Source organism: Hylobates moloch, unplaced genomic scaffold (genome assembly GCF_009828535.3).
Source record: "Hylobates moloch isolate HMO894 unplaced genomic scaffold, HMol_V3 SCAFFOLD_16, whole genome shotgun sequence".
Taxonomy (NCBI): domain Eukaryota; kingdom Metazoa; phylum Chordata; class Mammalia; order Primates; family Hylobatidae; genus Hylobates; species Hylobates moloch.
The window spans coordinates 59,970,822-59,985,812 of NW_026652291.1; the positions used below are offsets into that span (position 1 = coordinate 59,970,822).

At 46.3% G+C, this 14,991-nt stretch overlaps 1 protein-coding gene and 1 long non-coding RNA gene across 4 annotated transcripts in view; one reads left to right on the forward strand and one right to left on the reverse strand.

Annotated features, from left to right (window-relative positions):
* Nucleotides 1-10,579, forward strand: part of LOC116484903 (uncharacterized) — a 30,674-nt gene extending 20,095 nt beyond the window's left edge. Inside the window, exon 3 of the long non-coding RNA XR_004252703.2 lies at nucleotides 10,218-10,579. This is a non-coding gene — a long non-coding RNA (uncharacterized LOC116484903). The remainder of the gene's footprint in view (nucleotides 1-10,217) is intronic.
* On the reverse strand, nucleotides 1,831-13,050 carry HAUS4 (HAUS augmin like complex subunit 4). 3 transcript variants are annotated; one of them, XM_032179941.2, is made up of 10 exons: nucleotides 12,832-13,050; nucleotides 10,991-11,067; nucleotides 8,414-8,556; nucleotides 8,200-8,331; nucleotides 7,429-7,563; nucleotides 6,185-6,281; nucleotides 3,463-3,608; nucleotides 3,195-3,325; nucleotides 2,767-2,835; nucleotides 1,831-2,310 (listed from the first exon to the last, which is right to left on the reverse strand). In XM_032179941.2, exons 2-10 carry the CDS (start codon nucleotides 11,043-11,045, stop codon nucleotides 2,127-2,129), a joined length of 1,092 nt encoding a protein of 363 aa, XP_032035832.1. In that variant the 5' UTR covers nucleotides 11,046-11,067; nucleotides 12,832-13,050; the 3' UTR covers nucleotides 1,831-2,126. The 3 variants fall into 3 exon arrangements, with proteins under 3 accessions (XP_032035832.1, XP_032035831.1, XP_058285729.1); XM_032179940.1 differs by having other exon boundaries at nucleotides 12,824-13,050; XM_058429746.1 differs by lacking the exon at nucleotides 7,429-7,563.
* Nucleotides 13,051-14,991: the final 1,941 nt, after the last annotated feature.

Sequence of the window (14,991 nt, forward strand, 5' to 3'; positions counted from 1 at the left end):
ATATATGTATATATACGTACATATATGTATGTTTATACACATATATGTATAAATATATACATATATACGTATGTTTATATACACATATGTATAAATATATACATACATGTATATATACGTACATATATGTATGTTTATACACATATATGTATAAATATATACATATACATGTATATACATATTGTATATTTTATAAACATGTACATATATACATGTGTGTATATATACATATGTATATATACACATATATATTTATATACATATATGTATATATTTATACATGTATAAATATATATATATACATATATGTATATATTTATACATGTATAAATATATATATTTATATATGTATATATTTATACATATATATGTATTATATATGTATATACATATATACACACACACACAAAAATTAGCTGGGCATGGTGGCACATGCCTGTAGTCCCAGCTACTTGCAGGACTGAGGTGGAAGGATAATTTGAGCCTGGGAGGTTGAGGCTACAGTGAGCCATGTTTATGCCACTACACTCCAGCCTGGGCAACAAAGTAAGACCCTGTTTAAAAAAAAAAAAGAAAAAAAAGTTGAGTTAAAGACATTAATTGTTCTTGTAAATAAATCCAGACCATCATTTGATATTAGCAGAAGAATACCCCAAGACAATTTCCTTGGAAAGTGGTTTCAGAAACTGAGTAGGCTCTTCTAAATAAAGGTAGAGGCCTTCTGTTTCTGTTCATAGTCCCCTATTTTGACACCAGCCAGGACTCTGCCTTGTTCTAAGCTAAGTAGACTGTTGAACTTAGTTCCTCAGGGGGAATCTCCTCCAAACCTCTGCTTTTAGAGAAAAAATGTAGCTCTCAAACCACACCAAGGGAACCAGGAACACAAGTGGCTTGTGTCCTTTCCTATAACTGAGCTGGCCACTGGCTTTTGTTTTTTTTTGAGACAGGGTCTCACTCTGTCACCCAGGCTGAGTGCAGTGGTGCCATCATGGCTCACTGCAGCCTTGACCTCCTGGGTTCAAGTGATCCTCCTACCTCAGTCTCCTGAGAAATTGGCACTACAGGCACATACCATCACACTTGCTAATTAAAAAAATTTTTTTCAGCTGGGTGTGGTGGCTCATGCCTGTAATCCCAGCACTTTGGGAGGCCGAGGTGGGCGGATCACTTGAGGTCAGGAGTTCGAGACCAACCTGACCAACATAGTAAAACCCTGTCTCTACTAAAATACAAACATTAGCTGGCCATGGTGGTGCATGCCTGTAATTCCAGCTACTAGGGAGGCTGATACACAAGAATTGCTTGAACCTGGGAGGTGGAGGCTGCAGTGAGCTGAGATCACACCACTGCACTCCAGCCTGGCGACAGAGTAAGACTCTGTCTAAAAAAAAAAAAAAAAATTTTCAGAGACAGGGGTCTTGCTATGTTGCCCAGGCTGGTCTCGAACAGCTGGGCTCAAGTGATCCTCTTGCCTTGGCCTCCCAAAGTGCTGGAATTACAGGTGTGAGTCACTGCTCCCAGCCTCAGCTGCGTTATTATAACTCCCACACTGATACCCATAGTGAGAAAATAGCTCCCTACCTGCCTGAGTATCTAGCACTCCTCTGGAGATTATAGTTCTTCAAGAGCAAGCCCAAATTTAATCCACTGTACTCTTCCAAAATGAAGCCTCTAAGACTTGATGTAGGCAAGCTGGCACGTCTACCTCTTACTCTTTGCATAAGCATCATGTATCTGTTTCTATTTGGATCCACTCAGTTCCCCGCTCCTTACCCATATAGCCTTCAATGTTCTTTTTCAATCTTTGCCCAAGGAAAGTGACTAAAATCCTAACATATATATCATAACTTTATTCAAGAGATAAGCAAATACAATACAGGGCTGACACTGACACACAGCTATGCATAAAAATTATATAAATCTCCTTGCTAGATTTTCCAAAAGAGGCCCAGTCATAAAAAATAAAGAGAAACCAGGAGAGTGCCTAAACGACTGCAGTGTTTCAAGCGTAAGCGTTTCTACTCTCCCTTGTAGTGAAGGCAGCCCCAGGTAAAGGTGGTCCCACTAGCAGGAAGATTAGGAGGCAGCAGCTATGCAGAAGCCATGTTTCCTGGCCCTGCCAGAGCTCAATGGTAGGCCTTGTTGAACTCCTGGAGGGCCCACCGCTTGTTCTCTGTTGCCTGCTTGAGTACGGTGTACTCTTTCACCAGCCTGTCAAACTCCTCCCCAAGGACCTCATAGGAGTTCAGGACCTGTCTTGACTTCTCCATGTCCTGCTCCTGTAGGCGAATGGCTCCCTCCAAACGGTCCCTAAGAGCCCGGGCAGAGAAGGTACAATATAAGGGTGCTGCTCCTCAGAAAGTAGTGGACAAAAATGAAAAACTTTTTTTTTTTTTTGAGATGGAGTCTCGCTCTGTCGCACAGGCTGGAGTGCAGTGGTATGATCTTGGCTCACTGCAGCCTCTGCCTCCTGGGTTCAAGCGATTCTCCTGCCTCAGCCTCCCGAGTAGCTGGGATTACAGGTGCATGCCACCATGCCCAGCTAATTTTTGTATTTTTTAGTAGAGACAGGGTTTTACCATATTGGCCAGGCTGGTCTCAAACTCCTGACTCAAGCGATCCGCCCACCTCGGCCTCCCAAAGTGCTGGGATTACAGGTGTGAGCCACCGTGCCCGGCCAAAAATGGCAACATCTTTAAATAAACGAGTTTAGGGAATGTGAGAACCACCTGTGAACAGCTGTACGAGACTCTTAGGAGTTCTCACCTAATCAGACGATGAACTTCCACTTTCTCAACAGTGTAAGTGTCAGACAAAATCTTTAGCTCTTCCATCCTGACAGAGGGAAGAAAGAAATGTCAACGCAGGAAGGTCCCTGAGAGCAGCAGGGTTGGGAATGGATGCAGTACCTGCCGATGGTCAAGGTGTGGGCTAAGCACTGGTAGGATAAACAAGGTCACTCTGAATTCCCGAGCAATTGATCTCACAGTAAAGTGCCTATTTCAGAAGACTGTAAAAGAAAAGTCTCAAGGATGTTGAAAGCTTTTGGGTAATCCAAAAGCTAATACTGCTACATGACATTTACTGGATACACACAGGTGCTAGGATAAGGGAGACGAAAGAGATTAGGGTAAGGGATAGAGGGCTGATATGTGAGACAGAATCCCTTAAGATCCACAGGGGTCACAGCTCACCTCAGCTTAAGGATCATAGCACCGCACTTGACTTCCAGGTACTGGGCATTGATGCGGTCTAGCTCGGATTGAGTTTTCAGCCGGTGTTCTTGAAGAAGCCTCTGCAGCAAAGTGAGGCAGCGGAGAAGCACCTTGAGCCCAAGATGGAGGAAGAAGAGGGCATAAATAAAGATAGTAGAAAGGAGGGTAGATCAGGAATCTTTGGCTTCCCCAAAAGTGCTCCTGGGGTCAGGATAAAGGAAAGGGGCTGTCCCATGCCCTGATAAACCTGGGAGTAAGTAGCACTCTTCTTCTCCAGCAGCAACATCTGCTCCTTCTGCTGGCTCTTGGCATCTTGGCACTGCTGCTGCTCACCCACCAGGACCTCTGCAAGTTTCCACACCTTTGCTGCCTTCACGGTTTCACTGTCAGCATCTGAGCAAAGGGGCAGAGGACTGACAGGAAAACCCTAATCGCTACAACCCCTCTAAAGCAACCTTCCAGTGCCCCTATCCTGTATCTAGCCCCACAAATCCTGCCTTATGACAGGTTTTCTTCTAATAATCTATTAAAAATGGCCCCATTCTGGGCTGGACATGGTGGCTTATGCCTGCAATCCTAGCACTTTGGGAGGCCAAGGCAGGAGGACTGCTTGAGCCCAAGAGTTCATGACCAGCTTGGGCAACATAGTGAGACCCTGTCTCTATAAAAAAAATTCTAAAATATTAGTTAGGCATACTACATGCCTGTAGTGCCAGCTACTTGGGAGGCTGAGGTGAGAGGATCACTTGAGCCCAGAAGGTCAAGGCTGCAGTGAGGTGTGATTGTGCCACTGCACTCCAGCCTGGGTGACAGAGTTTAAAAAAAAAAAAAAAGGGGGGGGGTCTGGTTCTCATAATTATTAAATAAATTATCTTCACTCTTACCTTTGATTCCAGATTTGGACCTTAATTCTTTTTTTTTTTTTTTGAGACAGAGTCTCGCTGTCGCCCAGGCTGGAGTGCAGTGGCGCGATCTCGGCTCACTGCAGGCTCCGCCCCCCGGGGTTCACGCCATTCTCCTGTCTCAGCCTCCTGAGCAGCTGGGACTACAGGCGCCCGCCACCTCGCCCGGCTAATTTTTTGTATTTTTAGTAGAGACAGGGTTTCACCGTGTTAGCCAGGATGGTCCCGATCTCCTGACCTCGTGATCCGCCCGCCTCGGCCTCCCAAAGTGCTGGGATTACAGGCGTGAGCCACCGCGCCCAGCCTAATTCTTTTTATTTTTTTGAGACAGAGTCTCTCACTATCACCTCGGCTGGAGTGCAGTGGCACGATCTCGGCTCACTGCAACCTCCACCTCCCAGGTTCAAGCAATTCTCCTACCTCAGCCTCCCAAGTAGCTGGGATTACAGGCAACCGCCACCACACCCAGCTAACTTTTCATATTTTCAGTAGAGACAGGGTTTCACTATATTGGCCAGGTTGGTCTCGAATGCCTGACCTCATGATCCACCTGCCTCGGCCTCATAAAGTGCTGGGATTACAGGCGTAAGCCACTGCACCCGGCCCGGACCTTAATTCTTAAGTCATAGAAATGGTTTAGGGAGACCAAGTGTGGTAGCTCATGCCTGTAATCCTAGCACTTTGGGAGGCCGAGGCGGGCAGATCACCTGAGGTCAGGAGTTTGAGACCATCCTTGCCAACATGGTGAAAACCTGTCTCTACTAAAACTACAAAAAAATTAGCTGGGCATGGTGGCAGGCACCTGTAATCCCAGCTACTTCGGAGGCTGAGGCAGGAGAATCGCTTGAACCTCGGAGGCGAAGGTTGCAGTGAGCCGAGATCGCGCCATTGCACTCCAGCCTGGGCGACAAGAATGAAACTCCGCCTCAAAAAAAAAAAAAAGAAATGGTTTAGGGAGGAAAGTTCAGACTCAGGTGTTAAGCTTTATTATTTTTGTAAAAATGATACACATTCGGGGCCGGGCACGGTGGCTCACGCCTGTAATCCCAGCACTTTGGGAGGCCAAGGCAGGCGGATCATGAGGTCAGGAGATTGAGACCATCGTGGCTAACACGGTGAAACCCCGTCTCTACTAAAAATACAAAAAATTAGCCGGGCGTGGTGGTGGGCACCTGTAGTCCCAGCTACTCGGGAGGCTGAGGCAGGAGAATAGCGTGAACCTAGGAGATGGAGTTTGCAGTGAGCTGAGACTGCGCCACTGCACTCCAGCCTGGGGGACAGAGCGAGACTTCATCTCAAAAAAAAAAAAAAAAAAAAGATACACATGCATTCAGGGTGGTCAGACTCAAATAAGAAAATCATTACACAGAAGCAAGTAAAAGCTGAAATATGAATACTACATCTAGAAACACATTATTATAAACAGCTTGACATAAATGGTATTATATCCTCCAAGCTTATACAGAGAGTATAAGGTGTTCTATGAGTCTGAACTTTCCTCCCTAAACCATTCTGAACCTCCTGAGAGAACTCATCCTTCGCTGCAGCAGGAGGACACTCCCACTCGGTATCTTGCTGAATAAAAAGAGTCCATACAAAAGTCCTTGTTTTGGCCGGGCGCAGTGGCTCACACCTGTAATCCCAGCACTTTGGGATGCTGAGGCAGGCGGATCACCTGAGGTCGGGAGTTCCAGACCAGCCTAATCAACATGGAGAAACCCCATCTCTACTAAAAATACAAAATTAGCCAAGCAGGGTGGCGCATGCCTGTAATCCCAGCTACTCGGGAGGCTGAGGCAGGAGAATCGCTTGAACCCGGGAGGCGGAGTTTGCGGTGAACAGAAATGGCGCCATTGCACTCTAGCCTGGGCAACAGGAGCAAAACTCCATCTCAAAAAAAAAAAAAAAAAAGTCCTTGTTTTTATTCCACCAGCAACAAAACAAATAAGCATCTCTAATGGTTCTAAACCTCTGTCCCAAATCTAAAATCAAAATCTATTATTCTCAAAAGAGCAGACCAGGAACCCTGAAGTCCAGCTGTGAGCAGAACAGAGAGCTAGCACTCACCTGAATTGGGATCACAGTAGCAGAGCAGAGTGAAACATTTCTTTTTGAGCTGCTCCTCTACTTCTTGCTGTAGCCGAGCCCTCATCCACACAAAATCCTGCAATCATAGAAGTAAAAGCAGAAATGCGAATAGACTGTAAGAACTAGGACGTCTCAGCCAATGAATACATGATGATAACCTCAATAACAGCCAAAGAAAATGCACCAAGAGACATCAGAGAGACTCATTTTTTACCTATCAAATTAGTGAAGAATAAAATGACTGTCAAGACCCCATGTTGGTGAGAACATGGGGGATCCAGGAGCCCTGAAAATACCTTTCTGGATAGCAGTTTGGCATTAGGTACCAATATTTTATATGAGTATGCACTGACTCAGGAATCCCACTTTTAGCACCAACATTACAGAAATAATCATACAAAGGTAAAGACACATATGAACCAGCATGTTCATCTCCCTGTGGTTTCTAACAGCAAAAATGTGGAAACAACCTTAATATCCATCAATAAGGTTAAGCAAATTATTCTACATCCATATAATAGAATCCTAGCAGAGATTTAAACTGATGACATAACACTAAGCACTATGTGCCTAGATACTTTGCTAAGAGTGCTATAGAAGCTATCATCTTATTTACATTTATGTATTGACTTGAAAAGAAATCCAAAATATATTACACGAAAATAGACTGTACTTTTCTTTTTTTGGGACAGGGTCTCACTCTGTGCCCAGGCTGGAGTACAGTGGCATGATCACAGCTCACTACAGCCTTGACCTCCCACCCTCAAGTCATCCTCTTGCCTCCGTTTCCTGAGTAGCTGGGACTACAGGTGTGCACCACCACACCTGGTTGTTTTTTTGTTTTGTTTTTTTTTTTTTTGGTAGAGACGAGGTCTCACTGTGTTGCCCAGGCTGATCTTGAACTCCTGGACTCAAGTGATCCTCCTGCCTCAGCCTCCCAAAGTGCTAAGATTACAGGCGGAAGTCACTACACTCGGCCTTATACTCTCTATATAAGCATGAAGGGTATTATGCCATTTATGTCAAGCTGTTTATAATAATATTGTGCTTCTAGATGCAGTATTTCAGCTTTTACTTGCTCCTGTGTAACGTTTTTCTTATTTGAGTCTGACCACCCTGAATATCATTTTTACAAAAACAATAAAGCTTGACAAAAAAAATTTTAAAGATATGAGAGAAATTAAACCATTTCATTTATTTGGTTCCAATATCTCCCCGCCAACCTCTGAGAGTGGCATGAGTTCCAGAAGGTCTGCTTTCTCCAGCCCCAGCAGTGGAGGTATCTCCCTCTCCTGGCTAGGACCTAAGAGCCGCATCAGTTCAGTTACAAGTAGCCGCTGTTCAAGGATCTCATGAAACTGAGAGAGAGAGAATAAAAAACAAAAAGAGGTGACTATGAAACTTCTCCCACTCCACCTCTTCCATCCTTATGAACCAGTTTTTCACATATTTTCAAAGTCCTCAAACATGTCATCCCCCCTCAGATAACTCAGCTGCGAGTGACTTCTGTCAACGTTTCTATTTCAAACTCTGATAACACATCCACTCCTTCCCCATAACTACAGTCCATTTCTCTTTTGACAACCCATTTCTCAAAGCTCCTACTTCCCCTAGATCACATCATCAAAGCCACAGTTGGCCTGGTCATTCCTGTACCTGGTTAACCGACCCCCACCTCATTTCTTTCACCTCACTTTTTTCTGAGACTGAGTTTCGCTCTGTCACCCAGGCTGGAGTGCTGTGGCGCAATCTTGGCTCACTGCAACCTCCGCCTCCCAGGTTCAAGCGATTCTTCTGCCTCAGCCTCCCGAGTAGCTGGGATTACAGGCGTGTGCCACTGCACCTGGTTAATTTTTGTATTTTTAGTAGAGACGGGGTTTTACCATGTTGGCCAGGCTGGTCTCAAACTCTTGACCTCAAGTGATCAGCCTGCCTCAGGCTCCCAAAGTGCTGGGATTATAGGTGTTAGCCACCACGCCCAGCCTTTGCCTCACCTTTTTGTCCTCAGAAGTTACATTTGTGTCTTGTATCTTCACATAGTAGTCCACAAGCAACTCTTGAATGACTCTGTGTAAAATCTCAGACCTCAACCATGTTGTCTTATGCAGTCCGACTTCCTTCCATGCCTAGAAATCCAAAAAATCTCAGGTAGGGACCCCTCTCTCTTTCAGGATTTTCCCTTCTTATCTCTTCTCCCAAAGCCCTTACCTGAGCCTGTTCCTTTGCTAGGGTGAGGCTTAAGCCACTCTCATCCACATGCTGTGAGAGATTCAGGAGAAGCTTGCTAAAGTATGGGTTCTGTAACAGGTCCTCTTCACTCAGGTTACAAGGAGGAAGTTGTTTGCTGCACACTTAACATCATGTCCCCACAGGTACAAAAAAACAAAAAAGGTGTGGACTCTTACTTTACATAATTGAGCATAACTTAATACTTCCAAAAAACCCCTAGGATTTTTATAGGAAAGATTGCTAAATCTAATGAGATTTTTAAAAAATCCACAAATAAACTAGGGATGATATTCAAGGTAACAAGCATTTATATTATATACAAGGATATTAAGGGGGAATAAGTAATAAACTAAGATCTTAGGGAATGGAAATGCAGTTGGTACATATTAGACAAATAGAATAAAAATTAAGGGACCATTAGTAGGAATCACAATACACAAAATGCCTCATTCATCCAAAATTAATAGAGTTCCTGAAGTAGGGGGGAAAAAAACAACATGTGAAGTTCCAACTTTGGATGTGATGTGTAGTTGCATAAACAAGAATAACAGAATACACTTAGAGTAAGTTAAATGTTCAACTAACCCAATTTTTTTTCTTTTTGAGACAGGGTCTCACTCTGGCACCCAGGCTGGAGTGCAGTGGCACAATCACAGCTCACTGCGGCCTTAACCTCCCCAGATCAAGCGATCCCTCCACCTCCTGAGTAGCTGAGACTACAAGGCAAACCACCATGACTGGCTAATTTTTTTTTTTTTTTTTTTTTTACAGACAGGGTCTCACTACATTGCCCAGGCTGGTCTTGAACTCTTGGGCTCAAGTGATCCTCCCACCTTGGCATCTCAAAGTGCTGGGATTACAGGTGTGAGTCACCACAGCTGGCCCAAATTCTTTTTTATTTTTTTCTTTTGAGACGGAGTTTTGCTCTTTTTGCCCAGGCTGGAGTACAGTGGAGCGATCTCGGCTCACTGTAACCTCCACCTCCCAGGTTCAAATGATTCTCATGCCTCAGCCTCCCGAGTAGCTGGGATTACAGGCATGCGCCACCACGCCCGGCTAATTTTTGGGGTTTTTTTTGTTTGTTTGTTTTTTGAGATGGAGTCTCACTCTGTCACCCAGGCTGGAGTGCAATGGCACAATCTCGGCTCACTGCAAGCTCCACCTCCCGGATTCACGCCATTCTCCTGCCTCAGCCTCCCAAGCAGCTGGGACTACAGGCACCTGCCACCACGCCCGGCTATTTTTTTTTTTTTTTTGTATTTTTAGTAGAGGCGGGGTTTCACTGTGTTAGCCAGGATGGTCTCAATCTCCTCACCTCGTGATCTGCCCGCCTCAGCCTCCCAAAGTGCTAGGATTACAGGTGTGAGCCACTGCGCCCAGCCTCTAATTTTTGTATTTTTAGTAGGCACGGGGTTTCTCCATGTTGGTCAGGCTGGTCTCGAACTCTCAAACTGAGGTGATCTGCCCGCCTTGGCCTCCCAAAGTGCTGGGATTACAGGCATGAGCCACCACACCTGGCCAGCTGGCCCAAATACTTAGAATTGTCAGTAGAGTTGAGTAACCCATGTAGGTATAAAACAGCATAGGCATGAGAAAAAAGTGTAAGAAATTGAGATCCTCTGGGTATTCCATATGCTCAAGGAGCTTTCTTTCCATTTCTTTTTCCATATGCTCTCTGTTGGGGTCTTTTACCTCTACTTGCCAAAACACCCCAATTTTCATTCTTTGGAACATTATACCCAAAGTATTTTTGGGAAATAAGAAATCTCTCTTTTTCCCTAAGGTACTGAAGCATCCAATATGGAAATAGTCAAGATATACAAAATGCAAGCTCTTGAAGGATTCAAGATATAGAAAGGATGTGAGATATAGAAAGAACTCAAGATATAGAAGGATCTGAAATTTTGGAGACTAAGATATGAGAATATTTAAGACACAGGTAGGAAGGAGGCCTTCAAGGAATTTGCTGGCTACCTTTATTTTTATAATATGCTTGCTAACATCAGCATGGGAGCATCTTGAGTTTTCAGTCTACTACACAAGCAGATATTGAACCAACATTAACAGGAATTAGTGTAGTCTGTTTTCCAGTAAGAGAGTGTTCAAGGATCTCCATGTATTCCAGTTTCCTCAGAAACATAGGCTTTTGTGAGGAAAACCATACTGGGGAAACTTGTAAATCCTTTTTTTTTTTTTTTTTTTTTTGGCGTCTTGTTCTGCTGCCCAGGCTGGAGTAGAGTGGCGCGATCTCAGCTCACTGCAAGCTCCGCCTCCCGGGTTCACGCCATTCTCCTGCCTCAGCCTCTGGAGTAGCTGGGACTACAGGTACCCGCCACCATGCCCAGCTAATTTTTTGTATTTTTAGTAGAGACGGGGTTTCACCGTGTTAGCCAGGATGGTCTCGATTTCCTGACCTCATGATCCACCCACCTCGGCCTCCCAAAGTGCTGGGATTACAGGCGTGAGCCAATAAATCCTTTTTACTAGAAAAGGCAAGAACCTGGATAAGACCTCTCTGGATAAATCATCAAACCTTTTGCAAATGGCTACTCTTACCTTGTTGAAGTATTTCCATCCCTTCTCCAGGTGAGCAGAAATCCCCAGATGCCATTTGATTTTCTTGGGATTCTAATCTGTGGAACCAAGTGAAAGAAAACAAAAAGATGAATAAACAGCTGGCTGCTCCAAGGACACTACCTTACGTTCAAATTTCTGTTGTCCACAAGCTGGAAAGGAACCTCAAGGATGACTTTTACAGAGGGCCTATACCACACATCCTGGGTCCCAAGTCTTACACAAGCTTTATGGACAAACAGATTTACAAGTGCCAAAACATGTCACATTCTAAGCACACATGTGTTTCCACTTGCTCCAAGCTGTCCAAAAGGAGCCTCCTAAAAAGAGAGCTTTCCAATTCACTGAGTCTAAACAAGAGGATTCTCCACCACCACCACCATTATGCCAAAGTTAAAACTGAGCTGCAGCTTCCCAGTTATGAGTGAACTGGGGGAAAAGGGAAAAAAATCAAAGTCTACTTTTTCCCCCCAAATAACTCAGCTATCAAATTCCATAATAGTTTTTTTGTGCTTAACTTTCATCTAAGATCTGTTGGTAGTTTTTTTTTTTTTTTATCATTAACTCTAGAATCATCTTTCAGGAATGACAAATCAGTCCACACCTGAACAACTGGTTTTCACATAATAGCCTAAGAAAAGAGCACCTGGAGGAAAGAGCGTGACAAGAAGACTGACAGTGAGGTCAGTGGCAAAAGAGTAATGCAAAGGCGTAATGTGGCTACAACGGGGACGTGAGCTGTGGGTGTTTTGCCAGAACATGGAGTGCGCTGAAAGGAATGACACCAACACAGGGGCAGTAAAGATGGGCACAGTTTGACCTCAGGAGACAAAAGTTTTCCCTTGACATTACTTTTCATGTTTTTGCTCTGCCCCTCCTCTCTGCAAGGTATCAAACTCCAAAGGGCAACTGAGCTTCCCAAAGCTGAACAGGCATTAAAGGTTATTATGATTTAATGCTTCATGTTTATAGAACATTTGGTTTACTCGATCGTTTTATGAGTAACATCAAAGTAACTACTCATTTGTTTTCTAACATGGTCTAGAGGGGGAGGCAGCTGAGGAGGCAGAATGCTGGGACTTAATTTGCAGCTCGACCGGCCGACCGGCCGTTGCTTCTGTGAACTTGAGGAAAATGCTTTTTTCTGTGCCAAACTTTTTCCACCTGCAAAACTGAGATAACGATTCCTGCCTTGGATGAGACATTAGGAATTAATAACACAATCGACTTGTCAACAAAAGCCACTACTTAGTTAAGCTCAGTGTTGTAACAATTCTGTTTATCGTTGATCTATGACTGCAAATAAAAAGTTTTGCAGGCAAATTTCGCACTTGGAAATGAGGACCAACCCAAATTTCAAAAAGCCAGGTGTTCGTCCCTCCCTAGGGTAAGTGTCCCCTTGCGTTTTTAAGGGTGCCTTTCTTTTACCCTTCTTAAAGGTTACAGGGCGTGAACGGCAATCAGGCTGGATTATCCACCTTATGCACTCAGACGTGTTAAAACGCTGCTACAGGGACCCAAGCATTTAAATGTTCTGACTCAGGCGTCTTTTAAATTCTTAGAGCTGTCTTTACACGCTGCACTGAATGTTAAATTGATTTTACAGGTATTTTCACAAGATATGACCCTTACAGGGCCCGAGATGAATCAAAATGCAGAACGGGCTCTCCGGCGCCTACTTCCCTTCTGTCTGGGCGGCCAAGGATTCCCAAGAGCGACGACGGTCTCCGGCCGTGGAGGCCGGGGACTGGCCGGAATGACTCTCCCCGAGCTCCTCTTCCCCGAACCTCCGCCCGCCGACCCTCTAAAGCAAACCTGCACACCCTGGGGCAGCTGAAGCTCTCAAGGCGGTGCGGAGAACCTCGGCTGGGGCGGGCTGGCCAGCAGCGTCTACACCCCAGAACCCGCCCGCACCGGGGCTCCGGAACCTCTCGTTCCGGCCGGGCGCAGGGGCTGGGAGAAGCGAGGCCCGGAAGGACCAAGCTGGAAGGCCCGGGAAGGGGAAGGAGCCGAAAGTGCACTAGAGGCTGCGTCGAAGGAGGTGGAGGCGGGGCCACACTCGAGGCGGGAACGGCAGGCCCCGCCCCTCGACGGGTGCGCGCTGGGTTCCCAACGCCCTGGGTTCGCACGCTCGGGTGGTGGAACTCGACTGGGAAACAGGATGGTCTCGGAAAGGCTTTTTTGCCCCTTCTCCTTAGTGCCTCCGCAGTGAAGGGCAGATGCTGAGAAAATGGTAGTAATTGCTAACATTTATTGAGGGCCTACGATGAGTCAGGCACTACGCCAAGCATTTTGCTTGCTTTGCCTCGTTTTTTTTTTTTTGGGGGAGGGGGGACGGAGTCTCGCTCTGTCGCCCAGGCTGGGGTGCAGTGGCGCAATCTCGGCTCACTGCAAGCTCCGCCTCCTGGGTTCAAGCAGTTCTCTGCCTCAGCCTCCCGAGTAGCTGGGATTACAGGTGCCCGCCACCACGCCCGGCTAATTTTTGTATTTTTAGTAGAGACGGGGTTTCGCCATCTTGGCCAGGCTGGTATGGAACCCCTGACCTCGTGATCCACCCGCCTCGGCCTCCCAAAGTGCTGGGATTACAGGCGTGAGCTACCGCCCCCGGCCAGGCCTCGTTTAGCTCTTAAAGCGTCCTGTGAGGAAGTCACCATCATACTCATTTTACAGAGGGGGAGAACTGAGGCACAAACGGTTAAGTTCGAGGTCGCCATTTGCGGGGTCTAAACCTGTCCCAATAGCTCTCAGAACCTTCCCAGACCTGCCACCCACGCCGCGTCCTGCGAGTCTCCTCACCAGGGCCTGGCTCTGAGGCGCTGCCCGCCCAGCCCAGCCCATGCCGGGCACCATACACAGCTTCCTCAGGGTCAGCTTCATCTCGAATTCCCTCCACAGACTCCCTATTATCGCTCATTCCTCATTCGCCTGTTTTGTTTTTTGTTTTCTTGGGGGTACGGAGTTTCACGCTTGTTGGCCAGGCTGGAGCGCGGTGGCACGATCTCGGCTCACTGCAACCTCCACCTCCCAGGTTCAAGCGATTCTCCTGCCCTAGCCTCCCGAGTAGCTGGGATTACCTGCACAAGCCACCCCGCCTGGCTAATTTTTGTATTTTTAGTAGAGACAGGGTTTCACAATATTGGCCAGGATGGTCTCGTACTCCTGACCTCAAGCAATCTGCCCGGCCAAATCTTTCACCTGTCTTAATCTATTTTTTTTTCCCAGACGGAGTCTTGCTCTGTTCCCAGGCTGGAGTGCAGTGGCGCGATCTCTGCAACCCTCACCTCCCGGGTTCAAGCGATTCTCCTGCCCCTACCTCCCGAGTAGCTGGGACCACAGGCGCACGCCACCACGCCCAGGTAATTTTTTTGTATTTTTAGTAGAGATGGGGTTTCACCATGTTAGCCAGGATGGTCTCAATCTCCTGACCTCGTGATCCGCCCGCCTCGGCCTCCCAAAGTGCTGGGATTACAGGCATGAGCCACCGCGCCCGGCCCACCTGTCTTAACCTTAAACCCAACCCTCACTCCCACCCACACGTTCGGTGAATTATTTTTAAAATATAAATTAAAAAAAAAAAAAGAGCTGGGCATGGTGGCTCACACCTGTAATCCCAGCACTTTGGGAGGCTGAGGCGGGCAGATCACCTGAAGTCAGGAGTTTGAGACCAGGCTGGCCAACCTGGTGAGACCCCCGTCTCTACTAAAAATACAAAAAATTAGCTCCAGAGGCTGAGGCAGGAGAATTGCTTGAACCCAGGAGGCAGAGGTTGCAGTGAGCTGAGATCATGCCACTGCACTCCAGCCTGGGCAACGGAGTGAGACTCGGTCTCGAAAAAAATTAAAAATAAATAAAAATTAAAAATAAAGAAAATATTTAGGCAGGGTGCAGTGGCTCATGCCTGCAATCCCAGCACTTTGGGAGGCCGAGGCAGGAGGATCACTTGAGCCCAGGAGTTCGAGACCAGCCTGGGCCACATGGCGAGA

What these genes read in the sequence shown, in the direction of transcription:
- HAUS4 (XM_032179941.2), bottom strand. Translation starts at nt 11,045, where the DNA reads ATGGCATCTGGGGATTTCTGCTCACCTGGAGAAGGGATGGAAATACTT. An exon ending in TAACTTCTGAGGACAAAAAG is followed by an intron (nt 7,564 to 8,199) that starts GTGAGGCAAAGG and finishes TCTCTCTCTCAG; the next exon opens with TTTCATGAGATCCTTGAACA. An exon ending in AGAGTGCTACTTACTCCCAG is followed by an intron (nt 3,326 to 3,462) that starts GTTTATCAGGGC and finishes CTTGGGCTCAAG; the next exon opens with GTGCTTCTCCGCTGCCTCAC.